General features: G+C 46.9%; 1 protein-coding gene and 1 long non-coding RNA gene across 7 annotated transcripts in view; one reads left to right on the top strand and one right to left on the bottom strand.

Annotated features, from left to right (window-relative positions):
* Positions 1-27769, top strand: part of ITGA9 (integrin subunit alpha 9) — a 353990-nt gene that overhangs the window by 236125 nt on the left and 90096 nt on the right. For all 4 annotated transcript variants that reach the window (XM_072793385.1, XM_072793383.1, XM_072793386.1 and 1 more), the window contains exons 19-20: positions 18611-18697; positions 22446-22525. In XM_072793385.1, the coding sequence (XP_072649486.1) occupies positions 18611-18697; positions 22446-22525 (167 nt within the window). The remainder of the gene's footprint in view (positions 1-18610; positions 18698-22445; positions 22526-27769) is intronic.
* Positions 241-27769, bottom strand: part of LOC140614267 (uncharacterized) — a 29371-nt gene continuing 1842 nt past the window's right edge. Inside the window, exons 1-3 of one of the 3 annotated variants that reach the window (XR_012015163.1) lie at positions 27666-27769; positions 26771-26881; positions 241-6093 (exon numbers count right to left, since the gene is read on the bottom strand). The exon at positions 27666-27769 is cut by the window's right edge and continues 374 nt beyond it. This is a non-coding gene — a long non-coding RNA (uncharacterized lncRNA). Of the gene's footprint in view, positions 6094-11203; positions 11459-26701; positions 26882-27665 lie in introns of those variants that run through there. The other 2 variants (XR_012015162.1, XR_012015164.1) reach the window with 2 other exon arrangements.

Genomic DNA, 27769 nt, shown 5'->3' with positions numbered 1-27769 from the left:
AGGTGAACAGGTAGGACTTTGTGTTTCAGAGGGAGATGCGTAGGGTTTAAAGCAAGACCTTGGGGCAGCCCCAGTGGCCCAGCGGTTTAGCGCTGCCTTCGGCCCAGGGCATCATCCTGGAAACCCGGGATCGAGTCCCCCGTCAGGCTCCCTGCATGGAGCCTGATTCTCCCTCTGCCTGTGTTTCTGCCTCTCTCTCTCTCTATCTCTGTCTGTCATGAATAAATAAATAAAATCTTTTTTTTTTTTTTTTTAAAAAGCAAGACCTTGGCTCTTCCTGATACTATGCTTGACACCAGATATAAATTAAGAAAGCATGAAAATGGGAAAATGTCTGAAAAGCTATGACATTTAAACTATACTGTGCAAGAAACCTCATTTTGAGCTAAACAAATGAAATCCAGACCTTAGGAAAGGTAAATAAGGACTTGATTGCTTTAACCACAGACTCCTTCTGTTTACAAAAAAGATTAATACAGAAACATTTTTAAACATCTTAGCAGAGGGCAGTGCAATTCAAATGAGAAGTTCAATGTGCTTCAACAATTTACAAAGATTTAGTTAAGGAACATCTTACCAGTGAGTTATCTTCTGTTAGGTGGGATCTTGGGGTGTGGTTCCACCTTTAGCAGGTAATGAAAACCATGTCTTTGAGGAGTTTATGAAACCCATCCCTTGTTATTACTGTGTTTGTGGTCTTGTCCTGTTTCTTTTTACTCGTACTGTGGTCTGGTGCTTTGAATTTCTAAGGACAGTAAACAAGGGCCATTTTTTTGTCATCCGTCTTGAGTTGGTATGTTCTTCCGTGTTCTGAGGTTCAGTCCTCAGCTGCCAGGGACACAGGTACAGTGAAAAAGGTGATGACTGGGTTTCTTGTATGCATCCAGTGTCTCCAGGACCCCATTTTCCTTGGCTCCAGTGGATGGGCTCAGTGGTGATCTCGCCACTCAGAGCCTCATGAAAGACCTGCTACTAGGAGTTCTGCATGTCTCTGTTTTCATCTGTGGACATCATTTCTGCCTCTGGCGCTAACCAAAAAAGAAGGACTGATCATAGTTTCTGAGCACTAGGAGTGGGGACAAGCCAGGGCTTCCCTTGGCTGGCAGTACGGGTCTCACAAGGGGTGGGGTGGGTGACCCCATCCTCATGGCCACCCATTCCTGAGTGCTTCCCATTGGCTGGATAGGACTTAGGTCACTCACAGGGGTCCTCATTTATTCCTCAACTCTGTACTCTGTACCCATCACTGTAACAAACCACCCTTAGATGTAGTGACTCAACACAGCAATCACCTAAAGTCATTCATGACCCCGGTAGGAGTCCCTCCGCTCTAGGCTGGGCTCCTGACCTCACACAGATATCTGTGGTGAGATGGCAGGCCCATGGAGCTGCCCTCCAATGTCTGGGGCAGTGGGAGCGATAGCTCTGTGGTCTCCTCCTTCAGCAGATAGGCCCAGGCTCACGTGGGCTCCAGGAGAGCCAGCAGAAGCTCCAAGGCCTCTGGAGATGAGGCCTGTGCCAGGCAGAGCACCACGTCTGCTGCATTCTGTTGATCAGACAAGTGATGTGTTCTGCGCAGACTCGAGGTGGAGAAACGTCCACCTGGTGCTGGGGGCAGTGGCAGGGAAGCGTGGGGTGGTGGAGGGGAGGCATCATTGTCTTCACTCCTCACCCTTAACTTGAGAATCCTAATGGGAGGAAGCAGAGCACACTTTTGGAAGGTTTTGGAAGGTCTGGAGCAGAGCTGGAGAATCTGGTGTTTCTAAAGAATATTCTCTGGATGAAACTGACACCAGGAAGGGGAAAGGATCCCATCGGACTCTCTCTTGTGATGGAAAAACCAAGTACAAGGTTGTACTTACTGCTCTGGCTTGGTTTTCACAAAAACTTGGCAGAGCCCTGATGGGGAAAGGAACACACCCAGTGTGACAGGGACTCTGCTGGGCATAGCCACAGCCAGCATCTCACGGAGCACCCCTGCTAACCCTGCGGGGATAGAATGATCATCTCCATTTCATTTCACGGAAGCTAAAGACTCAGCTCAGGAAGAGGGTGGTTTGCCCCAATTTACAAAACTGGCAAGTGGCAGCGCTAGCACTGGAGCTCCCATCTCTCTGATGACAAAGCTTTTCTGTTGCCATCCTGCTTCACGGTGAAGGACAGGGCCTGATCCCTGACATCAGTGAACTGCCAGGAAGTAAATATTGTCCTTACCATCACCATGCGTCCCGCCCAAAATAGAGAGTAATAAGAGTATAGGGTTTGAGGATGAGCTCCCAGGCATGATTTAGGGGGGAGGAGGGTGAACAGGGCTCTCACCTAGACACATCAACAGAGACCTTCTGGCTTCAGAGTGTCTTCCCAGAGGGACCCTGAGGCCCGAACATGAAAGCTAGATTCCTTATTTCTAGGATGACCATATAATCTGTCAAACTGGGATACTTCGAAGACCTACCAGGAGAATAATTAATAAATAGCCCCAGGAAAATAGGCATCAATTGGGACTGTCCCAGGCAAATGCGATTCAGCATCACCCTACCTACGGTCAAACTATAAGGAAGGCTTTGTGATTCTGCAGGCTCCCTGGAGTGGGCATGAGGGGAAGACTGTGGCCTTGGAGCCAGATGAGGTTGGGCCTTAGTGTACCCCCTCACCCCCACTGTCTGATTCTGGGTCTCTGCACAACAGCCCTAAAGATGCCTATTCATCTATTGTTGTGCAGCAAAGTACTTCAAAACCTGGGAGCTTCAAGCAACAAGCAATTATTATCCTTCACAGCAGGTCAGGGATTTGGGGTGCTTCTAGCTCAGGGCCTCTCAGAGAGTATAGTCAGGATGCTGGCAAGGGGCACAGTTATCTAAGACTTGGCTGGGGCTGGAGGATCTGCTTCTAACGTAGCTTCTCACATGGCTGATGGATTGGTCGTGGCGGTTGGTAGGAGACCTCAGGGCTTCTGCACAACAGCCCCTCCAACAGGTTGTCTGAGTGTCCTTACATCAAGGCGGCCAGGCAGCACACTCGCCCCTGACCTTCTCTCAGAAGTCACACAGAATCACTTCTACCACGTTCTGTTACTTGGAAGGGAGGTAGTAAGCCTGGCCCACATTCAAGGGCAGGGGACTGAGGCTCCACCTTTGAAGGGAGGAGGGTCAAATAATTTATTTGAAAACCACTATTCCTGATCAGGATGGATGTTCCAGACTTCTAATTCTGGTCTGTAAGGTACCTGCAACAGTGCCCAGTATTCATTAAAAACAAAGATTCTCTTGGCTCTCTGAGCAACATTCCCAAATGATGACGGACAAGACAGGGTCCGAAATCATGTAAGCCTGGGCATGGCTGCCAGGCATGAATGAACCTGAGTCATCTTTATAACTAAGGGCCTGAGGAAATTAGGTCAGCTCTGAGGCTTCTTCAGATGTGGGTCATTCCTGTGTGGGACCAGGTAGCCAGAGGACTCCGTCTTAGTGTAGACTTTAACACACATCCTCCTAAGTCCCTCTGATGAGCACTCCCAGCCCCACTTTGGTGCATGGGGCCATCATGGCTGAGTGTCCTCCTCTCTCAGGGGAGGTAGGTCCCAGCACTGTAGCACCCAGGCCTACTCTAGGGGCTCTTCTCCAGCCCACCCTCCGCTAGGCCCTTTCAAGGGCTTTTATTTAATTTGCTTCCCAGAACACTGGGAGATAGGTATTTATACCCGTTTTAACCCTTTTCGTGGCAAGCAATAAAAAATTCAACCCAAAGTGGCTTGGGTGAAAAAACAATTCATTGTTTTGCCAAAAACAAAAAACAAAACAAAACCAACAACAACAACAACAAAAAACAACCAAAAAAACCTAGCTTTGGCTTTAGTCACATCTTGTTACTAGGCCTCAGAAAGTTGCCCCAGTGTCTGTCCATCTGTCAGCTTCTCTTTCTCATTTTGGCTCATTTCTCAGACAGGTTGTCCCCTCAGGGTGGCAAAATGGCTGTCAAACCATGGCGAATGAGCAGTCTCATGTCATAAAACTCCTAGCAAAAGTTATATTGAGTTTCATTGGTCTAATTGCCCTAAGCCTGGGTTACATGCCCTACCTCTTAGGGGTTGGGGGTAGAGTGCCACCCACAGGTCCTGGGCTGAATGTGGGGAGGAGATGGCTCCCCAGAGGGAATTGTGGTCTGTCCTCACAAAGCTGAAGGGCAACATTGTTATCCTCACCGACCAGCAGAAAATGGGCTCAGAGCAGGCAAGTAACTTGTTCATGATCTCACAGCTAACAGTTGAGGGATCCTACTTGTGCTCAGGTGGATGATGAAAGAAGAGGTCCTCTCTCTACCCCAGCCTTGACTCCTAAGTGCTTTGTGACCATCTTAAGTATTCCCTTAAAACTCTAGGACGTGACCAATGGTTCTAGAAGTGACTGGGTTAAAATGACGTTGGTGGATCGTGAATTGGATGATACCCGCCAAGGGGAGGAACCAGAATTTCCAGTTAGGAAAACCCCTTTCAGAACCTTTGAAAGAACTGGGAGCTTTTGTTCTGTCAAGGTCCATATGACTTTTCCTTTTTTTTTTTTTTTTAAGATTTTATTTATTTATTCATGACAGACACATGGGCGAGAGGGTGGGGGGCAGAGACACAGGCAGAGGGAGAAGCAGGCTCCATGCAGGGAGCCTGACGTGGGACTCAAACCCGGGTCTCCAGGATCACACCCTGGCCCGAAGGCAGCACTAAACCGCTGGGCCACCAGGCTGCCCAACTTTTCCTTTCACTTTTTAGTGCTCATCATAAGATTCAAACACAGAATTCTCCTCCCTTGTGTCATTTCTCAGGAGTTAAAAATGCATCTGCTGAGGAAATGCAGAATTGGTGCTCACAACAGAGGGGTCTCCCTCATCCATATCCCCTCTTCTAGAAGGTTCCAGTTGGAGGGACTGCCTTTTGTCTCCAAATACAGAGGAAGGCAGTGGACTGAGCCATGGAGGAGGGCCTCAGGAAGACAAGAAATAAGCTCTCTCCCCATATAAGCAGAAAGCCTGAGCTGTGAAACCCAGACTGTTGGCACTGGGTGGGGGAGGGGGGTCCAGGGGTGCTTCCCTCGTGAGGTCATTGGAACAGGGCAGGAAATCTGAATCTTGTGCCAAAGAAAACTCTCTGTGCTCTTTGTAAAAGGCCTGCTGGGCTCTCTTCATGAAGGGGCTGCTGGTTGAGACTCATGAAGGGGCCCAGTGGCTGCCAGCAAGGCATCTCCTTGCCATTTCTGAAGGCCCAGGGCCACTCTACTTGCAGTCATGCTGCTGTTTCTATCCGCAGTAAGGGCAAGTTGTGGATCCTCCAGGCCACTGAGATACCATCTGACCCTTTTATTTCTGCTTAGAAAACCCCACATAGACTGGAGTCTGTTTCAAGGCCAGAAATGGTGAATGTGAAATGTTTCCTTCCCCAGCAGAAACAGCACCTGGGGTCACAGGCCCCCTCAGCACCAGTTATGTCTGAAACAGGGCATCCACCATCCAGACAGGCACAAGGACGCAGCTCGGAGTAGAGGAAACGTAGGCACTGTGTGACTCTGGCTTTAGCCACCAAGTAGCTACACACATTATGGCAAGTTGTCCAACTTTCCCAGAGCCTCGTTTTCCTCATCTGTAAAGTGGGGATTATGAGACCTCCTTCACAGTATCAGGCTTCAAGAAGATGGCACTCCAATGTCCCAAAATGAGAAGATACTCGGTAAATGTTTATTCCCTCCCCCTCTCTGTGCTCTTCAGCATCTCTTCACCACACCACCATGATGTTAATCTAGTTCCATTTGTTGCAGGAGTGGGGGAGTCAGAAGCAATGTGGAGGAAGCAGACATGGGGGTATCCCAGTGACAATGGACAGCCTGTGAAGGGCTCCCATATGCCCCAGCAGCAGGGGCCCCACAGACTTCATAGCATCCCTGGAAGGGACCACCTCAGGTGGCCACTGGCTCAGCAGACCAAGTCCTACTCCCTCCTATGAGACTGTCTTCCACTGTGGGTCTGGCCCTGGGCCAGTGTTTCTGAAAATCTGGATAGGTGCTCCTCCAAACATGGTCTCCTGCCACCAGCATCCACATCGCCAGAGACCTGATGAGAGAAGCACATTCACAGGCCATTCCCTGGACCTGCTGAATCAGAGGGGGTGGGGGTGAGCCCCAGCAGTGTGCATCTGATGCATGATAGAGTTTGAGAACCAGTGTGCTGTAGGCAGGTTATTGCAAAGCAAAGGAAGGAAAACCCCTGTGCCCTGCACCCTGCAGGCCCCTTTGCGGACCAGTCTCTGTGAGGCAGTACGGGCTCCGGGGTTAGTCTGCCACACTGGAGTTCTAGCGCTACCATCCAGCTGCTATGTGACCTTGGATGAGTTCCTTCACCCTCTCTGGCTCCTGGATCCTCGTCTGCAAAGCGGATGATCTAATACTTATTTCGTAGGATTGTTGAGAAGCATAAATCTGTCCATCCTAGCAAAGTGCTTAGAGCAATGTCTGCCATGTGGTCAGAGTTCACTACACACTAATTCTGTCTCTTATTTTTCAGGCGGCCCAGCCGGGGCCAGGTGGGGTGGGGAGGTGGCCTTATACTGGGAGTGGCTTTGAACAGCCTTGGATTTGCCAGCAAATGTAGGTGGCAAAGCAAAGGAAACATTTGAAAAGTCCCTCAATAGAGCTGAGTAGCAACCACCACCACCATGGTGGCAGCCACCATAGACACTCGCCAAATCATTGTAGCAAGGCTGTGGACTAGGTATTACTGTGTTTTTACAGAGGTACTTAAGGCACCACTGGATAAGTGGTAGAACTAAGATTTAAATCCACGTCAGTTTGAAAAAAATCACTGTGCAATCACAAGTCAAGAAGTTTCCAGGGTCCTGGATCCTTTTTCTGGGAAGCTCTATAAAGAGGAGAGTGGCTTTAATCTGCTGTTCAGCGCCCCTGCCCAGAGCCTGGTGCAGACAGGTCGGGAGGACTCCTTCCCAAAGTGGACAAAGAAAAAAATGCTTAGGAACAATAATTAAATGAATTCATGTTTAAGAGGCACTTAAATGGATTAAAATTGATAATGTGAGTCATGTAAGTCTGCACAGCCATGTTAGCTTGCACCCTTAATGTTTGGTGGGTGGAATTCTTTGTTTTACAAGATCCTGGTTTCCTTAGAACTGGCATTCCGAGGAAAGCAGCCTTGCTCTGCATCATGCATTAGAATGAGAGGTTTTCTAAGACTTGAGAGGCCATTTGCTCAAAGTCTGAAGTGCTTCCACTGGCACCAGGCTAGGATCCCCCTACCTAGGGCATAGAGAGGGGAGGGAAGCCCGGTGTGTCTGTGATGGTCTCTGAGTTCCCCAGAATGAAATCCTGAGATAAGACATCATGTAAAGGTAATTTGCTAGGAAGTGTTCCCAGGAGAAACCAGTAGGGAAGTGGAAAAGGAGGCCAAGCAAATTTCTCAGTGGGTAGCAAGAAAGATTAGATGGATAACTTTGGCAGGAATTACAGGTCACATCTAAGAACTTCCCAATCAGGGACAAGGGTCTGTTGGGTAAGGGTTGCCCCAAGGGAATGTGAATTCCCAAGCATTTCCATTTCACCATGTTCATAAAGAGGTGCTGGCAGCTGGAAATCAGTGCACATGGCCACATGCAAAGAGATGCACAGGGATGTGGAAGGGACGCTGCCAGCAGCATGGACCCCTCCTTCCATGGCTTGCTGTGAGCGGGGTGGTGTGTGGTCAGTCTAGCCATCTGAAGTGGCCCTAAAAACCAGCGTGGAGAGTAAGACAAATGAAAACGTCATCAAAGGGAAAATAAAGAACAAGCAGAACTGCCTGTGGGGGAGACACCCAGCACATGACAGATGGAAGCACATAGAGTGCTGATCAGTCCATTACTTTTGCAGCGTCAGGGCTTGGGAAGTCATAAGCCAGTCCATTCATCTGTCCCCTGCAACCAAGCCAGCTTCTGACACAATCCTAAGTTTCATCTATTCCAGCAAGTTCAGAACATACTGGCGCTTAGGCAATGTGATGAACCTGTAGCTCATCCTCCTCTCCCCCCCACCCCCTCCCCCAAGAACCAGGAAGAATCAGAAGAGCTTTCACAAACAACTCTAGCAAAACTGAATTTAAAACCCAACCATTAAAACAACCAAAAGCTACCTTTACGCTTTGTGTAGTGTGGGTCAGTTTACATAAGTGGCCAATGAACTGAAAATGTTAAAACTAAATATAGAGAAGACCAACTATAATCCTAAGACACCAAGCCCATCTCCCTATATTGTTCTTGAAATACAAACAGGACACAGAACATTAGCATTTCGTTTCAACAGGAGGTCCTTCTCGATTCAGTGCTGTAGAATTGACGTACTCTTGTTCTGAATGTGGTATTGATCCTCGAGGTTCTTGGCATCAGGCTTTTCCTTGGCACATGTGCCGTCTGAACATCCTGAGTACAGCCTGTGCTCCCCTCTCTGCCCTTCCCATGGGCATTTCCTACAGCTTGAGCCCTCAGCTGGTGCTTTTTGCTCTGTTAGATGCACCATCAAGCAATCACTCCATGTCCGACATTGAACAGGAAAGCTCGCCTAGTACCTCCACTCCTGGCACATGAGATTAATCCACTCAAGTCCACAAGTCTTGCAGGGACCTCTTCTCCACCTTTTAGTTTGCTAGATACAGTCCTGAATAGAGGGCCCTCATCCAGATCTTTCCGTTTTATGAATAGTGCTTTTTGTTTACCATTTGTAATAGCTTTTGACATATGTGTCCTAAGCTGCTCTTGTGCACAAAGCTCCATGTCAGCCCACTGAGCACACCTCACCCAGGCTGTCATCACACAGGGATATACAGGAATCTTTCCTCCAGCAGCTAGGTCCTTGTCCCTCACCACAGGCTTCGAAGCACCCCCTGGGAGACAATGGAGACTGCTTATAAGAGCAGTGAAGGGCATTGAGGCTGCCCAATAGATAATTATTAAATGAGAGAATAAACAAAGGAATGTAAAGACAACAGAAAACATGCATATCATTCTATAGGAGCTGGTTCCCATTAGAGGCAAAATAAGAAACACTTGTTGAATGAGTGGACAGGCTTCCTTGGGGGGCACCGGGAGATGGGCACCCATGTTGGAGTTGGCTACCGTCTCTCCAATTCTTCTCTCTACATTACCGCCCTGAGGGCAAGACACCAGTCTGGGAGGCTCCCATTCCAGGCATGGGGTGCATATTGACAGGCTTCCTGTCCTCACCTGAGTTAGAACCCAGAGAAAGCACTTTTTTCCCTTCAGGCTGTGCCTCAGTCTCTTCACCTCCAAAATGGCGGTGACTGTCCTCGCCCCTGGAGTCAGTGTTTCAGACGTTGCCATGGAACACATGCTCCAGATGATTCAAAATTCAGATTTTTCTGACCCCACTTCTGCTCTTAAGAATCCCACTCCAGAGGGTAGGGCCTGCAATCGGCATCTTTAACAAGGTTTATAACGTAATCTAACCTTGGAGGGCTCTTACCTTGAGTGTACATTGGAACCACCCAGGGAGATTTCAGCGAATGCTTGCCCTTGCTGTGTGCTGTGATTCAGTGGGTCTATGGCAGGGCTTCCATCTGGGTCTTTTTTAAAAGAAAGCCTCCCACACAGACTCTGATCTTTCTAGCACAGTCATACAAATTGGAGAGAAGTGCCCCCTCTGGTGGTCCACAGCCTCTTGGCCTGGAGCAGGACTTGGGGAGAGCCACATGGCTGGATTTCACCCCCCTCCCCCCTCAGCCAGGTCTCTTGTGCAGTGGCCAGCGTCCACAGCTGTGCATGGTTTCTCTGGCCCCAGCTGGCTCCAGTGCACACTCCAGTTAGAGATCAGTGAAGGGTGTTGATTGGTAATAACCTTTGAAGTCCTTTCATAAGTAAAAGGGAACAAAGGAGCATGTTAAGATTCACCTAGAGTAGCTTGTAGAACAAACTGGGGAACAGCTGAGAACAGGGCATCCACTAAGGTGGTTTTGTGCTGATCTGGATGGGAGGAGGTTAGGGCTGATGTGCTGTGGCAGCAAGGAAAGAAAAAGAAGAGAGGGATCATTCTAGAAGAGGATGCTGATTCTTAGAGTCCTAAGATGTGTCCAAAGGTAGCTAAATGGATGCACCAAACAGAGGGAAGAGATGAGTTGGCAGCTGCCCCCAAAGACAGGCCTCCCTGAGGCCACAGCATGCTCTGTGGAGACACAGTACTCAGGAGAGGTCCTCTCTGAGGACCTGTCTCTTCATCTGTGGCTGAGGGAAGTTCATCAGTAGCTGCCTGAGTTCTGAGTCCACAGTTGACCATCCCAGCTGCTTGCGGAGAGAGGAGAGGATAGGGGACATACTGTCCAAGCCCAGGCCCTTTCATATCCCCGACACCTCCCTGGAGACCACTTGTGCCAATTGCTCTGCAGGCCGAGGCCTACCTGTGTCTCTCTGCCTTGGGCTTTCTCGGCTCCAGGCTCCAGGTGTGTTATGGTCAAGCACCAAGGCTAGAAGCACAGGAAGTACAGGACAGTCGGTGTTTCTGATACATCTCAACCAAGGACAGGTAGATACTGAAGGATAGATGTCCCAGCTTTCTCACCCATTGGTGGCATACCTGCCCACTCCTTCATGAAGTGTCCTGAGGTCACTTCCTTGTCCCAGAATCTGCTTTCAGAGGAACCTAGATCGGGGACATGTGAACGGGCAGATCTCCAACTCCAGGAAAGTGTGTCTTCACATAGACAATAGCCTTTAACTAGCATCAGTAGTGTGCATATTTTTCTGGAAGGCAGAGAACATGAGACGGTGGTCTCCATGGGTTGACATCCTGTTTCCTGGGTGGGTGGGCTCAGTGATACAGAGCAGTGCTTCTCAAATGGTCATGATCAGAAGCTACCTGGAGATCTTGGTAAAGTACAGACTTTAATTCAGGGAGACCTGAGAATCTGCATTTCTGGCATGCTCCCAAGGGTGGCTGATTGCTGCAGGTCCAAGGACCACACTTTGAGGAGCAAGGCCCTTAGCAACAAAATCATTTGAAAATGAGTTTTGAGTGGGCAGGAATGTAGGTCGGTTTGTAGGTGGGGTAAAATTCTTCACTGTTAGTACATTTCTTTTTGTTTTTAAGATTTTATTTATTCATGAGAAACAACAGAAAGAGACAGAGACAGAGGGAGAAGCAGGCTCCATGCAGGGAGCCTGATGCGGGGCTCGATATCGGGACCACGGGATCACGCCCTGAGCTGAAGGCAGACGCCCAACCACTGAGCCACCCAGGCATTCCTGTTAGTATATTTCTAACACCAAGATTCCTGGCCAGGGTTTTAATAAGTACTCCTCAAGCACTTGACTCCTACAAAGCCTTTCATCTAAACACCATGCATAAATTGTTTTTGTGCCATGATGTTAAATTCTTTCCTGTGTCCTTTGGGGAGAGGTCTCCACCTTGTTGATTTTCCAGTCAGCCTGTAGGAAAAAGGAAAAGAGCGATAGAAAATCAAAATAATTTGATTTGTGAGATAGAATGCAACGTTGAATTCTTAGTTGGCTGATCAAGAATTGGCAAGCTTTGGGAAATATTTTGTTTTAATCTAAGAATAGAAATCAGGTTTAAAATCTAAGAATGAGACATTCCCACTATTTAACAGGAGGACAAACTTCCTAGATGAAAATCAAATAATTTCTTCTTAAGCCTTAGAAGGCATGGATTATTGGTCTCTTCACTTTGGGCTCTTCAGTGAGAGCTGGTTGATTTCTTTGTCTATATTCTAAGTTCCTATCCCTGTGGTCCTGAAGGCACCCATCATCAGCACTGGGGGAGGTGTTTTTTTGGTTTGTTTGTTTTTAAGATTTTATTTATCTGTTCATTATCTCTATCTACACAGAGAGGCAGAGACAGGCAGAGGGAGAAGCAGGTTCCCTGCGAGGAGCCCGATGTGGGACTTGATCCCAGGACTCCGGGATCAACCACTGAGCCACCAGGTGTCCCATGGGGGAGGTGTTTTTATTTGTCTGCACTTTGGGAAAATATAAAGATTAGCTCTAAACAGGGTTGATGTAATGTACCAAGGAGGGAATGTTACACAGATAAGTTTATTCAACTCCTTTCTAATTCATAATGGCTTTTAAAATGTAGTGTTTTTACTCATTTTAAAGCTTTCAGAGCACTTTTTCTAAGGGCCAACAGGACTGTTTGGCTCACTTTGATTAGGTAATTGCTCCTTCTCTGACAGCTGGCCTCCCTCTGCCTGAGATTGGTTCAGGGTGGCATAAAGCACACTCACCAAATTCTAATACTTCATGTCCCAGGGGAATTCTGCTCCAATGGCTATGCAGTTCATCTGTCTCAGGCATGTTCTGACTATAGTTCCTGCTTCACTTTTTTTAAGCATGGAAAGAACAAACCCAGCTTAGTCTGAGCCTTGGCTTCCAAACAGGGTTCTGACAAAATTTAAGAAAGGAACTTGCTTTGTAGTGCTTTCTTCGCCTGATTCTTCCAAATCTCCCACATGTGTGAGTGATCACCTCTGGTTCCTCAGACTGCTCAGCTGCCGGCTCCTATCTGGCAGGAGGTCTGTAACCACTGACCCAGCCTTGCCAGGCCATCAGCCATGTTGAGCATCTGTATTAGAGTCACTATACTTTCCATGTTCCTTAAAGGCTGCTTTGGGTTCATTGGGTATGCTTCCCACCTCTCAGGCTTAGTTTCCATGGGTTCTTTGGTGGGGATGGGGGAAGGGGACCTCGTCTGTTCCTTTTTTGGTGTTCCCATCCCAAGCCCCTTCTGATCTATTTATATGTTGCCAGTTAGGACCCCTTGGGCAAGTGATATAACTATTTTGTGTTCTCATTCCTCCTTGTAAAATGGCATCAAAAAGGATGCTCCCACCCAGAGGAGCTACCTGGCACGTAGTAAGCCATTATTGAGTAGGGGTCATCTGTGCATTCCATCTTTAGAGCCATCAGCACTAGCAGGCCAACAAACAAAGCAGGTGTTACCACTTCATCTGACAGGTAAGGAAATAGAAGCTTAAGGAAAGGATGGTTAATTAGCCTGACAACACATAGCTGTTACAGACCTGAGCCAGTAATAAAAGTTGGGATGCTAACCTGTGCACTTTTTATGCTGTAAACCCATGTGGTTTTCTTCATGGGTAGGAATTTCATGGATCCTATCCCAAAGGATTCCCCTCCGGGAATAGAACTGTTTTTTCTGGTGAGGCTCAGGCTGACTCATGGTCGAATGGGGCCAATGAAGTATTTCCTGGGAATGAAGTCTCTTTCTATTAAGTCACTGGACCAACTTATTGGGAACCCCTGTGGCGCTTCAGTTGATTAGAGAATTGAGGATAAAGTGCTTCCAAATTTTACCCAACTTCTGTATTAACTGAGTTAACGCGGCGGCTTCTCTTACCAACCCAATAGGGGCCACACCGCTAGTGCATAGATGAAGGAAGGGAGTCTTAGATGAACACCAAATTGCCAGACTGGCAGCCAGACATGAGGACATGAGTGTCCTCTTCAGTTTGACAAACCCATGAGGAAGCTAGAAAATGAGAAGTTAAATTTCAAACTTTTCCTGGCACCGAGCCCTTGTCAGACTTCGCAGATTTGCTGTTCCCTAAGAGCACTGTGTTGGTGGTCAAAGCACACTCCAGAATGAAATCAAATGCTGTATGATTGGGAGGAAGGAGTCCAAAGGCCAAGGGGGCTCCCTAACTTCATTATCTGATTCTTCTTGCCAACAACTGCATGTTACAAACAGGGCTGGGACTTGGCTCCCCTGGCCATACTCCTAGGCCCGGGAGAGCTGAGGTATGTCTGGAAAAGAGGGGGACTTTGCCAAGGCAAGCATCTCCCGTGCCAGGCAGACCAGCAAATGAGCTTCTTCTTACAGTCCCTTCATCTGAATCCTTGACCAGCCAAGGCCCATTCACTTAATAAGAGAAAACTCAGAAGCTACTAAGTGCCAGGCTCAGTGCCAGGCTGAGGATACAGAGGTGAATGTGCATAAACCAAATATGTATTTCATCACATGTTCTAGAAAGTGTCCATTTGATGTCTTCCTGATTCTAAGAGTAATGTGTGTCAGTTAAAAAAAAAATTTCATTTAAATTGAATCACTCAGTCTCTAGGGAGAAGCCCTGATAGCATTTGATGGTATTGGAGATCTTTGTTAGCCAAGGAAAATTGGGCCAGGCAAAAGGCCAGTTATGTGAATCTTCTTAGAATAAGATCCAAAATTTCTAGTAAAAATTTTTTTGTAAGATTTGATTGGAGCGGTGAGGCGGGGGGGGGGGGGGGGGTTGGCGCCTGGATGGCTCAGTCAGTTAAGCATCTGCCTTTGGCTTAGGTCATGATCCCAGAGTCCTGGGATTGAGCCCCACATAGGGCTCCCTGCTCAGCAGGCAGTGTGCTTCTCCCCCTCCCTCTGCCTGCCACTCCCTCTCTTGTGCTCTTTCTGTCAAATAAATAAATTAACTCTTTAAAAAATTTTTTGATTGGGACTTTACTTAAACAATGAAACTAAAAATTATGGAAATAAGTTTACATTATTTTACATTTAACAGCTCTTATAATGTTGGGATTATAATGTCAAAGATATACACAAGGCAAAAACTTATTTGCTTTATTAGCATCTTTAACAGTATGTAATTTCAGAGACAAAGGAAGGAATTGAGTGCTTGATGGACAGATTTTGGATGTGAATATTCCTAATATAAGGTGATATTCTTTGCTTCATATTTTGCCTTTTTTTTTTTTTTAGGGTAATCACAAAAGGGTCATTTTTACAGCATATTTCTTCTAAGGGCTTCTCTTGATCTTTTTTATTTAAATCCTTATCTTTAGAAGCATCTTAAAGTGTTATCATCCAGGGATATTTAACTGATCTTACCCGGCCAGGTCCAGATTTAACAGTGGCTTTTGGTGGCTTGAGCAGTTTTCCATCATCACTTTCATTGATTTCATGAAAGCCTACTTCTTTTGCAGCAATATCTTAGCTTCCCTCTGCAGTAGATTTGTACTGTATTTGAATTGGGTAATCAGATGTCTACACTGGCAGGTGATCGGGGACAAAGTTTGTTCACTGGTCTGTATTCCTGGTCAGCTGAGAGCTGGTCATCATGTCTATCATGTCTTGCAACAATGATAAAATTGCTCTAACCTAAAGCCATAGTAAAGGCAGAGCCAAGGAGACACCTGGTGGCTGGAACCTCTCCCTGTGGGTACCAAGTAGCTGGCATAAGTAATAAGCAGCCCTCAGTAGATCACTATTTTGAAGCTTCACTGGGTCTCTCTGTGCCTACAGGGTGCCTGCCTGACTGCCAGGGGTGTGAATGGCTCCATAATGAGCCTGTTTTTTCAGTTATGCCCTGGGCATGATGTGAAACCAGAACAAAGAGGATGATACTTCTGCTTTGGGGTCAATTGCTCCCCTGATGGCCTCCTATCCAGATTTTACAAACTACTGTTCGATAGGAATCTAAAACAGATTTATTAGCATGTGCATGTTCCCCATCCATTGTCTTTCTTCACCTGGGAGCAAATGCCTGTACTTTCCTGTGGCTCTCAGTACAGGGAGCCTCAGCTCTAAAGAGCTGTTGTCGGGGTTCCTGGGTGTCTCAGTCATTTAAGCATCTGATTTCAGCTCAGGTCATGATCCCAGGGGCCCAGGATATATCCTCACATCTGGCTCCCTGCTCAGCAAGGAGTCTGCTTCTCCCTCCCCATCTCCCTCTGCCCCTGCCCCCTGCTTGTGCTCTTTCTCACACTCTGTCTCAAATAAATAAATAAAATCTGAAAGAAAGAAATAAAGAAAGAAAGAAAGAAAGAGAAAGAAAGAAAGAAAAAGAAAGAAAGAAAGAAAGAGCCATTGTGTGATGTCAGGTTTACCAGAAGCAGAACCTGAGATGGAGATTTCTGTGCAAGCAGTTTATTAGGGAAAAAAGAGGAGCGAAGGGAGCAGAAGGGGACAGAGGAAGGAACCAAACAGATGTGCTTCAGCTGGAAGCTGCTTTAGCCTCATCCCATGGGGACTCTGGAACCTAAGGCATACACCAGAGCCAGTCTCACCTGGAGCCAGAAGGATGTCAATCCTAGCCTGCAGAATGCTGGTAGGAGAGGGCATTATAAGCTTCCAGGCAAAAGGGTTGATTCAGCTGGGAGCTATGGAACCCGCGTAGTAAAGGGGTTCTAGGACAAGCACCCACACCATCCACACAGGGAGCCATAGTGTTTGCTACCTCACAGCTGCAGTAGGAGAGCAGAGTATAGAAATAAATAACCCCAGGAGGTCTCTGTTGGTGCTGACAGGCAGCAGAAGGGTGATGCATGACATCCCTTCCTGTAGTACCACCAGGAGCGCATGAGTCATGAATTGTCCGCCGAGCTCTCTCAATCCTAGAGAGGTCTGTGGTTTTTGCACTCTCTGCCTGGCCCCACCAAGGATCCAATTTTGTAATCTCTAGTAGACTGAGTAGGGTGGAAGAGAGACTTGGAATAATGAAATAAATGCTGGCTTAAGTGTTATTTTCTGGCATCTTGAAATTAACAAAAAGAAGTAAATCTAGCAGCTTTTGAATAACCAAAAGCAGTCTTAAGCCAAAGCCAAGTAAACTGAGGTCCTCTCAAGTTCCAGAGCCAATTTTTGAAGTCACAGTCATTCCTTCACACCCATGCAAAAACTAAAAAAGTCTTCAGAAGGCAGTGAATCTTTACTTCAAGAACAAGTAGACCTTAAACTTGAATCAAAAACCTGTCTCCTGGTTTGAAAGGGACTCCCCATGAGGTATGGATCTTCGCAAAGGGAGTTTAGAACTGGGTTGAGGGGCATCTGGATGGCTCAGTGGTTAAACATCTGCCTTTAGCTTAGGTCGTGGTCCTGGGATTGAGCCCCACACTGAGGCTCCCCACAGGGAGCCTGCTTCTCCCTCTGCCTACGTCTTTGCCTGTCTCTCTGTGTCTATCATGGATAAATAATTAAATATTTTTAAAGAAGAATTGAGTGGAGGAATCAGGTAATTTACACATATACTGCGATGTTCTTGAGAGTCATTATACCCCATGACAGATGTGAACGGGAAATGTGCCAGGGAAACTGAGAGCCAACATCACTTAGGCTTGAGTTCACTGCCTCTGCTCCCCACAGGATGATTAGCAAGGATTTAGAGGAGCTTCTCCTTGGGCCAGCTATAGACATTGCTTCTGCAGGGAGGAATATGAGGAAAGAGATGGTAACAAAGCCACCACGGTGACTCATTAGAGCCAGTCTTTGGGACATGCAAGTCGTCAGACAGCATTTAAGAAATTATCTTCTGGTTTCCTTCTTGAAATTGCCAATTCCTATCCTTCAGGTTCTAAGAGCATCCCCTCACACTTCCGTGTAGATGTCTGTCTATCTGCTGGGAGGTCTCTTCTTCCTAAGCTATGAGCTCTTCAAGGACAGGGACTACCATCTTTCAGACCTGTGCCCTGCATGCTAGTCGTGGCAGGTGATACTCTGACTCAGCTGACCCAGGAGAGGCTCAGGGTCCATTCTGAATCCTAGGCCACTTCCATCCTACGTGTGTGAACTTAGCACCCATGACTATTTGAAGCCAAGATGCATGAAGTAAACCTTGGAAGGAGGACTGAGGAAAAGTGTTCCGGATCGTAGGAACAACTTAAAAAGAAGTATAGAAATAAAGCCAGATAAAGGGTGTTCATAGAATAGAAACAGAGTAGAAATAGAAGAGAATTCATATTCTCTTCCCTCTAGAAAATCAGCTTGGAATGGGGAGGGAGACAGGCTTTAGAGTCCACCAAGAATGACCTTGGGGAGGGCACATGATTTCATTGAACTTTGATGTAATGGCTTCTAGACACTCAGCAAGTACGAGTTCTGTGCCTTCTCCTTCTCCAGAATCTGCAACACACTGTCTCCCCTTGGAGGTCTTGATTTGATTTCAATAACTTGGAACCTGTGGATCCTGAAGAGCCTCCTGGCTTTGCTTTGACCTTGGTTGTAGACCATGTTTCCAGGTAGAAAGACAACAGCTCCTCATGACCCCAGTCTTGGTTTTCTCATGCCACTTTGTGTAGAGTCCAGCCCTAGCGAGATACACTAGGAGACCTCTCCTTGCCATTGTATCTGAGAAGGCTTGCAGGGGACCAGTCAGCCCTTACCACCCCAGGCTGCAGAAAGAACTCCTATATTTTCCTTGGTGTGATTTTCTTAGAGTGTGTCATTCCCAAACCAGCAAGATATTGAAAGGCGAGATTAGAGTATGGGTTTAGGAGAAAATGTCCAGGAAGATGACTTGGTTATCTTTCATCCAAACCTTTGGAGACATCCAGCTCACATGCAGCTTGGCCTACTTCAGAGCCAAAATATTAATTAAGAATGTTCTGGCACCTGCCTTCCCAGGGAGCCCATGAGAAGGGTGGGGTGTCAGAGGAGGACTGCGGACTCCAGCCTGGTCACAGGCTCCCCTCCCCCCAAGCCAGCAGTGATTCCATCTGGGAACTTCCCTGAAGAAGAACCGTGTCTGCTGAAGTCTCAGTTTGCCTCTCTGAGACCATTTACACACATTTGTCTCCACACAGCCAGCCCATCCCTTGGTGTCTTTTCTCTTTCAGGAGGAAATGGGCATTTCCTGTGAGCTGCTGGAATCAGACTTCCTCAAATGCAGTGTGGGATTTCCTTTCATGAGGTCAAAATCGAAGGTAAGGGGCAGAGACGGGGCACTTCCTTCACAGCTGCCCCCAGCCCTTCCCACCAGCCACCTGCCCTGTCAGCTATACCCTTCCCCCAGACTTCTTCTACCCACCCCTGCCGCCACCCCCCCCCACCTCCCACCTTGTACAGTGGCATGGCTCACCTCCTGTGGGGGGGGGGGGGCGGGGGCAGAAGCCTGTGATCTACTCCAAGTGCACTCCACAGGGGCCCTCCCCACATGCTGTTCCTCTTTGATCCACTTGACATACCCCAAATATGAGAGAACACACCATGGCCTTGGTACTTTGGCAAGCACCATCTGGTTGGCCTCCTTAAAAATCTTCCTCTGGGACATTCCATGCCACTGTGAGTGCGACAACATAGGAGAAATGTGGTCTGGGCTACTGACCTACAGTTCTGACTGCCACTCCCCCTGGGCACTCACAGTTTTCTCAAGAGACCTCTTAAAATTCTTAAAACATAAATAATGGTATTGCACTTCATTTCTGTTTAAGTAAAAGAAATTAGACTCACTTTGGTATTTATAAGGAGCCAATTTTTCTAAGCTCAAACAATAATATGGTCCAGCATATTCAAACATTCATGGAACATTCTGGTATGTGCCAGTATTATAAGGATATGCAAAGATACATAGAAGATGTGATTGTTGGAAGCAAAACTAGAATCTAAAAGATCAGGTCTGCCTTTGAAAATGGAAGCTATTTTTCCTGCTATGATTTGAAGGAAATTTCATATTCCTTTGTCTAACCTTTCCCCCCACACCAAAAAAATGAAAGTTTAATCCTCCTCTCCTAAGTCACAGAATCAGCTTGTTTTCATCTTCAAGACATTTTGGTCCTAGTGCCTCACAGCTGTTTTGCAAACCAATTCTGAGAATGTTGAAGTGAGAAAGAAGATTCGCTTATTTCCTAGCCAGTCACTTGAACCTCTTAGCCCCACAGAATGTGCCTGCTCCAAAGGATGGTGCTCTTACATCCGTGATTCCTAACTCTTTCAGGAAGGCCCTGAACCCTGGGTGTTATTGCCTGTAGAAATACACACCGCCACACACACACACACACACACACACACACACACACACATTTCATTAAAATCTTTCCAGCAACAGAAAATTGACTTCATTGAAAAACGTTAACAGCTGTCATTTCATAGTAAAATCCAGCCTACATCCCAAATCAAACCCAAGGTGTGTCTTGCTCATTTTAGTTTAAAGATTTTTTTAAAAGAAAATTGTATCCCTTTCACATTCGGATTCAGGATCACTTACCATAAAGAGAGGGTAGTCATAAAAATGGATACAACAAAAACAAAGCCACGTTGAATTCTGGAGCATTAAATTTTGTCAAAATTCATTAACTCTCAAAGAGTCATGGAAATAATGGAAGTATGAACGTTGGAAAGTTGGATTTTTTTTTCCCAGCTCGGTGATACTACTACCTTCCTCCCACATATAGAGGTTTAGCCCAGAGCAATGCTAACCCAGGAGGGAGGGGGTCTAGGGCTTAGTCCCTGGAGAATGCCCAAGAAGTGACCCAGCAGGGCCAGGGACTGCCCCTGTCCACACCTGGTCTGCCCTCCCCTGTGCCAAAGCCCCTGTGGCTCATCAGGATGCAGGCTACCTGCTGAGCCTCTGGACGGTCCCGTCAGCTTACTTTGGTGGCCCTCTGTTTCTGTCTCACGACCGGCCTGCCAGATTCCTGGCTTTCCCTTCTCCCAGGCCTCCCTCTCTGATTTCAGCTTCTCACTTCACCTGGGGCTTTAGAGTATTTAATTCAGATCTCCTCCAAATTCTGACTCTGTGCTCGGACAAGACCCTTGACTTTCCCTTCCCTTGTGTCCTCCAGCTCTGCTTCCCATCCTGTCACCACATCCCACCTTCCCTGGCAACTGACAAGCCCCATTGTAATAGAAATTTCAGTCTAGAGAGGGGTGTCCAGTGTCCACTGTGTTTGATGGTCAGCATTCATTACTTTCAGGTGGCATTCAGTGCAGTTGAACCCAGCATCACGAAGTTAGACCAGGGGCTGCCACTAGACATTAAGGAAGCCAAGTATTTAGATAAAAAACAGTTATAGACCCTCAGAACTTGATGGAACTTAAGAATCATTTTGTCCATCCTCTTCTTTTTCATTGAAATGCGAAGAGAGTAAGTGTCTTGGCCAAGATCACATACTCAGTTTGTAGTAGAGCTTGGTTCTGTAACTCCTACCCCGGGGTCCCTCCCACATTCTCACACATGCCTAATATGTATATGGTGAAAACCATGGCTCAGGGCTGTCTTTCCCAAGTCATAGGATGCTCACCATGGGGAGTACCTGAAGTGATTGTAGGCAGTTCCTGAGATTATTTTAGGCAAAACATGGACACGGCACTATACAGCATTGACTCTGACAGCAACACAGTTATTACCTGTTCAATACTCTTCCTCCCTGATCACATCAGAAGGAAGTCTCCCATAGTGCCAGCCTGTCTTTAACACCCCCCTAGCACTTGTTAGTCTCTCTCTTACCAAATAGAGTGGACCTTAAGCCCAGAGCCTTCAGCAGGCAACAGAATGCAACAATGCTTGGTTTCCATTTATTTTTACGAGCACCTTCTCTTACTGATAAGTGATCCCGATTCCCACCTATGATCATGTTAGAAATTTTCCTTCTAAAGTAGTACAGCCGCTCTGGAAAACAGTATGGTGCTTCCTCAAAAAGTTGAAAATAGAACTACCCTACCACCCAGCAATTGCACTACTGGGTATTTACCCCAAAGGATACAAATCATAGTAATCAGTAATCAGGATACAGTACACCTGTATCCCAGTGTTGATAGCAGCAATGTCCACAACAGCCAAACTATGGAAAGAGCACAGATATCCATCGACAGATGAATGGATAAAGGAGGAGATATGGGGGATATATATGTATATACACACATATATACATATACATACACAATGGAATATTCCTCAGCCATCAAAAGATGAAATATTACCATTTGCAATGATGTGGATGAAACTGATGTGTATTATGTTAAGTGAGATAAGTCAATCAGAGAAAGATTTATCATATGATTTCACTCATATGTGGAATTTAAGAAATGAAATAGAATCATAGGTGAGATCAGACAAGGAGACAAACCATAAGAGACTCTTAACTCTAAGAAACAAACTGGGGGTTGCTGGAGGGGAGCTGGGTGGGGAGATGGGGTAACTGGATGATGGGCATTGAGGAAGGTATGTGATGTAATGAGCCCTGGGTGTTACATGCAACCGATGAGTCACTGAACCCTACCTCTGAAATGAATAATACACTGTATATTAATTAATTGAATTTAAATAAAATTTTAAAAAGTAAAGTCTTTTTTTTTTTTTAAAGTAAAGTCTTTAAACAAAAAAAGTGGCAATGAAAGTGCACAGTAAATGACGCAGGTGATGTGGCACCAGCTGTGACAAACATTAGGAAGATGGTGTGTGAGTGATACTTAGAAAGGTCTGGTTTAAGAGACAAGCATATTAACTTCCTAGAGAACCTCAGTTGCTGAAAAACAGTATGCCTCTCACCAGAACACACTTCAGGCTTGGTTTTATTGCTCAAGCTGTCTCTCTGTCCTGGCAACCAGAAAGAAATGCATAAAAAATAAAGCTTGTCATGCAAATGAGCTTCCAGAGGTCGTAAACTGCAGAAGACTGTAGTGTTTAAGTTTGGAATGCTTGCTGATGCCAGATGTCATTTTCTTTTCCCCTAGTATGAATTCAGCGTGATCTTTGACACAAGCCACCTGTCTGGGGAAGAGGAAGTTCTTAGCTTCATCATTACTGCTCAGAGGTAAGGAGGGGATTAATTTTTTTTTTCAAAGATAAAAGATTTATGGGAACAGGAAAGGACATTCCCTGGTCATGCTTTGATGATGCTCAGGATGCTGAGGAGGAAGAAACAGTTCAGTGATAAAGCCCCCGACCCGACCGCTGGCTGGAACCAGATCTCTCAGGGATGGTGCCTGTCTGGTTCTGCCTGTGCAGCTACCATGTCAGACTGAACTGGGAGGGACTGGGGATCATCCAGTCAGAGGTAATGATTTTTACAGCCAAGGAGAAACAGACAGGGGGGAGGTGAGGATTCCGATCCAAGCCCACGTGGTTATTAGTTCACAGACTTCCCTGTGGGTTGCATTCCTTGATGCAGGGAGAGGGTACAGCAGTCTGAAGGCCTGGGCAAGCCTGTTGTCAGCTGCCTCCACAAGCCAGAACCCATGTGCACCCTGAAGCGCCATTTGGGTAGCGCTTGGCTGACAGAGGATGGAAAGAGAGGTATTTAGATGGGTGATTAGGAAAAAAACAAGCTTTGAATGGGGTGTAGGCTGGATACCCAAGGCTACCTTTGTAATTCGAATTTTTATTTGGAAGTGATTTTAAACTTGCCAGAAATGTTGCAAAGCATAATTCAAGGAACTTCCATGTAGCCTTTACCCAGCTTTACCTAACGCTGACGCTTTGCTCTGTTGACTTTATCATTTAATACGTATAGTTTTTTTTCTCAACCATCTGAAAATAAGTCACAGAAATCATGCCTCCCTCCCATAAGTACTTCAGTCTGCCTTCCCTAAGAATGAGACCATCTTCTTAAATAACCAGTATAGTTAGCAAATGCAGGGAATTTTAACACCAAGACAATACTATTATTTCATTTGCCACCCATGTTCCAATTGTGTCGGTCATCCCAATGACTTTGCAGCCACTCTTTCACTGGTCCAGAGTCCAGTCAAGGATCATCTATTGTGTTCAGTTATCTTGTCTTATCTAGAGTTGCCTTAACCTCCACACAAAATTTCATGCCAAAGAGCCTAAGTCCATCCCAGAGGTGGTCTAGAGATCTGAACTAAACACCCTGAAGGCCAAGATCAGACAAGATCCACTGAAAATGATGAGAAAACAAAATGAGGAACCGCATAGCTAATAGAGGCCAGGAAGACGGAAGGCCAGACACCAGGTGAGCAGGCAGTGGGAACCAGGACTGCAAGTCAACCAGGGAAAGATGGTCTGAGGAGTCACAAGGTTAGCACAGGGTTCAGACATACAGACCCGTGGGATCTGGGGTGCAGAGTAAGGCCATTGGCTCAGCTTTATGGATCTAAGGCCGCCACTCCTCCCCCCAACCCCACCATCACCACCGCCTGCATGGTCACCTTTGAAATGAGTGTGCTCCACAAACCTTCCTTTGAAGAGGAGGATGCCCTCAGGACCTGAAGGAGCTCCTCATCCCCTGTTCCCATTTATAAAGAATGCCATTTCCCAGACTCTTGTGATGAGCCCCACTAGGGCCAGCTCCCTGGGGTGATGTGCTGCACAGGATAACAGGGGCACCAGCTAGGCTATGTGTCTGGCCCCCAGTTAGAGCAAGGAGTCATGCTTTGTACCACTCTACCCACTGCCATGTACAATCATCAAGTGGTTGCCATGGGGAAAGGACCAGGCTGGGGCGGACAGGGGGATCCTGGATGAGTGAGAGCGAGTCTTGCATCCCAGAGCATCTCAAGAAGAAGGCTTCAGGCTAGAGATGGAGGTAGACACACAGCTTCCTGCAGGGGAGGGGAGAGGAAACACCACAGGGCAGGCACACTTCGCTCATCGTTCAGTCTGCAAATATTGACCCCTTCCCATAAGCCAGGCGACACTGGCAAAGTCCTACCCTGGGGAAGCTAGTGTGCTGGTGGCAGGGGGATAAATAATGAGCAAATGAACCATACAGTGTCAGCGGGAGCCAGGAGTGTAACGATTCATCCAGCAAGTGCAGACACTGGTAATCATAAAGCATCTTCCTTGTGTCCTGTACTCTCTCTCCTTAAGCCCATGGGGTGAGGTTAGTTCTTTCCCTGTCTTGAGGCAGGACGGTTGTCTAGGACAATCCTGTGCGTTCTCAGGTCTCTCTCGGGTAACGCAGAGTCACTTCAAGTCTCATGGCAAATTCACAAACTGGTAATTAAGGTGTCCCCCGAAATAATCAAAGCTGGATTTAAAGTGAAGCCTTTCTCCCCTCAGTGAGGGTGAGCTGCAGAAGGGAAGCCTGCCTCTCTCTCAGGAACAATCTTGCTTTCCTCCAATGGTGCTGCTACTGCCCGCCCTCCTTCCCCTTAGAGGAGTTCCCGAGCCCCCCACGCTCACAGCAGACCCTGTAGAAGGTGTGAGTGAAATAGAAATGTGCTAGCACTTTCACAGGTACTGGTGTGAGCACTCCCCAGGCCGCGGGGGTATTCCAAGCTGACTCTTGCCTTCAGACAGACAGCCCCAGCTAGGGGTTCTGGCCTCTCAGTCCCTCATCGTATCCTCCAACCTCAGCCTCATGGCAGCCAGGGATCCTTTTGGCTTCTGCTGCTGAGACTGTGCCCTCAGGGACAGGACCAAAGGGGATCAGGACCAAGGGGATCTTGCACTGGTCCCACTCAATAGCCTCTGCCCCGAAGGTCTCTGGACATGCCAGGGATTCTCGCATGTCCCCTTCTCTTTCCCTGGGCCAGGAGAGGGAAAGCCAGCAGCCTTGCCCTATATTCATTCCCTGGGCATGCAGCCCACCCCAGCTTATGATCAAGGGTGCCCCAAAGCATCCTGAAAGGACAGACACCCTCCCCCCACCACAAACACTTCTCTAAAAGCTGTTTCTCCAGAAATCTCCTTTTGGACTCTGTTCCATCCTTGATGTGACATCTCGGACTTTTGCCCCCAACCATAATACATCTTGGTGTGGTGCATTCCTCTAGATCTGGCATCTCTTACACCTCTGCCAAAATGTGCATCTGAAGGAACATACTGTCATAGTCACCCCCTGAGTGATTCTCGAATTTTCACAGAAACACCAGTTCCCCTAGAGTCTTGGACTATGATTTTTCCCAAGCTCTCCATCTTTCAGTTCTCTGCAGTCCGTTCTGGCCCCTTCATAATGGATTTGCTCTCAGGTACCCCCTCTAGCCGCTGGGCATCTGGGGTAGTCCCCAACAAGTGCAACATGACAGCAGCAGCAGCCACATCTGTGGGATGCAGACATAAAAAAGCTCTGATCTCATCTCCCACTGCTCTTTAATTTTGTTTTCATTTGAGGCCTTCCTCCATCTCAACATTATTTAAAGCTCATGGAATGAAGATTCACTTTCCCTGGGGAATGGCTGTGATGCTAGAAGCATACATTTTCAGAGCCCCTCAATTCTACAGCCACGATTGCATATTTTGGCTTCGATGCTGCTTTCTGTATTTTTTTTTTTTTTAGCATTGTCACTAACGTTTTGGAGACTGTTCCATCTCCTAAAAATAAGAGCACAGCACATCCCAGTGTGTGTTTGGCCTTCTTTACCTTGTGTTATTATGTCCAACTTCTTACCCCAGAGGTGATGACTTTCTGGCCTTTAGTTCAGCATGATTGGACTTACTGAACACACACTAAAGCATATGTAAAAAGTTGGTGTATATGACAACAGTATGATGGCTAAAATACAACCTAGCAAGCCCAGAAATCCTGCACAACCTTCTCGCATGGCAAGGGTGACCTACCATGGGGCACTAGCAAGCATTTCAGCACAGATTACATTTTGTTGGGCTTGCAAGCTTTGAAATTGTGTGAGACTTGGTTGTTTCTTATTCATACAATTTCGGGATCACATAATTCACATTCACATAAAACACAACTGTGATCTAATAGAAATACATGCAAAGCAAAGAGAAAGTGGACTTTGTTCCCAGAATCCAGAAGGGCTTCACTGGGGAGATGGCATTTAAACAGAGGAGTCTGTTTGCAGGCTGAAGACACAGAGGAGTAGTGCTGAGAATGTACACAGGAAAGCCTGTTCTGTGACACCCACCTGGGTGGTGGGCATTGTGAGTAATTGGGCCTTGGTGAGCCATCTCTGGCGGGGAACATACAGAGCAGTGGCAGATAGGCTGACAGAGGAGAATGGGCTGGGCAGCCTCAGACAGTCTACATTCAAAGGCAAAAGGTTACTGAAGAGCGAAGTGATGCATGCAACAGTTCACCCACAGAGCGCAAGACTGTTGAATTTAATACAGGGAGGCAAAAGGCCAATCAAACCTGGGAATTGTCATTCTCCTGCTGCTTCTTGGATCCACAGAAAACTCACTATGATTGGGCGGATCCATTAGTATATTCTCTTGGTCCTCTTCACCTGGGGCCGCCCATATCCTGGAAAGGAAAATTTGGGCAGGAAATAAATGACATGGAAGGGACTTCTTTGTCAAAAAGAGGAAACTCCACCTGCCTCCCAACCCCACCCAGGGCTGATCAGTGGTGTCAGAGAAGGGGGAGCCAATAATCAGTTAGAATCATGTGTCCATAGGCATCGTAGGTGTCCAGTGGGCACTGCTGGAGTCACCTAGAAGGCTTTAAAAAACCACCAATCCCTGGTCCATCCTGCAAAGGTTTGAATCTATTGGCTTGGGGGAGATCTAGGCATTGGGATTTTGAAATAGTCTCATCAGCCAAGGTGAGAACCACTGTCTGCAGTCCCTGGCTCTAAACTGGGCACATTTCTATTCAGCATACATCTATTAAGTACGCACTATTTATCAGATGCAATGCCGGGCACATAAGAAAATGCTAATAACTTACTAAAATCAAGAACATCCACTTAGTGCACTAATATTGCCATGTCGCATCAGGGGACACCAAGGATTGGCCGGTTAAATAATGGCAGCTTAAATAATTAAATAGCAGAATCTTCTAACATTGGAATCATGGATGTTAAGGAAGCCGTTTTCTATGTTAAACACCCAACAGCATATCACAGGAATTCATTTCTTTCCAGATGTTGGTGAAAACCGGTCTTACCGCCCCAGAGGGCGGCCCCCAGCACTTGACTCCTTGCTCAGACAGAAAGATCCTTAAAGCTCCTTATCTTGAAAGCCACAGTTAAAATATCAATCATTCCGTCCTCCCCATCACCACCCTTTGAAGCTCTCCTGCCTACTTGTGGATTTAGGAGGACGTAAAGTTGAGCCTAAACAGTCCTCCAGAGCTCTCTCAGCAGCCTGGCTTTGCAGACCATGGGAAAGCGTCCCAAGTCACGAGCTT

Source organism: Canis lupus, chromosome 22, assembly GCF_048164855.1.
Source record: "Canis lupus baileyi chromosome 22, mCanLup2.hap1, whole genome shotgun sequence".
Lineage (NCBI taxonomy): Eukaryota > Metazoa > Chordata > Mammalia > Carnivora > Canidae > Canis > Canis lupus.
This window is presented reverse-complemented; position numbering and strand designations above follow the sequence as displayed.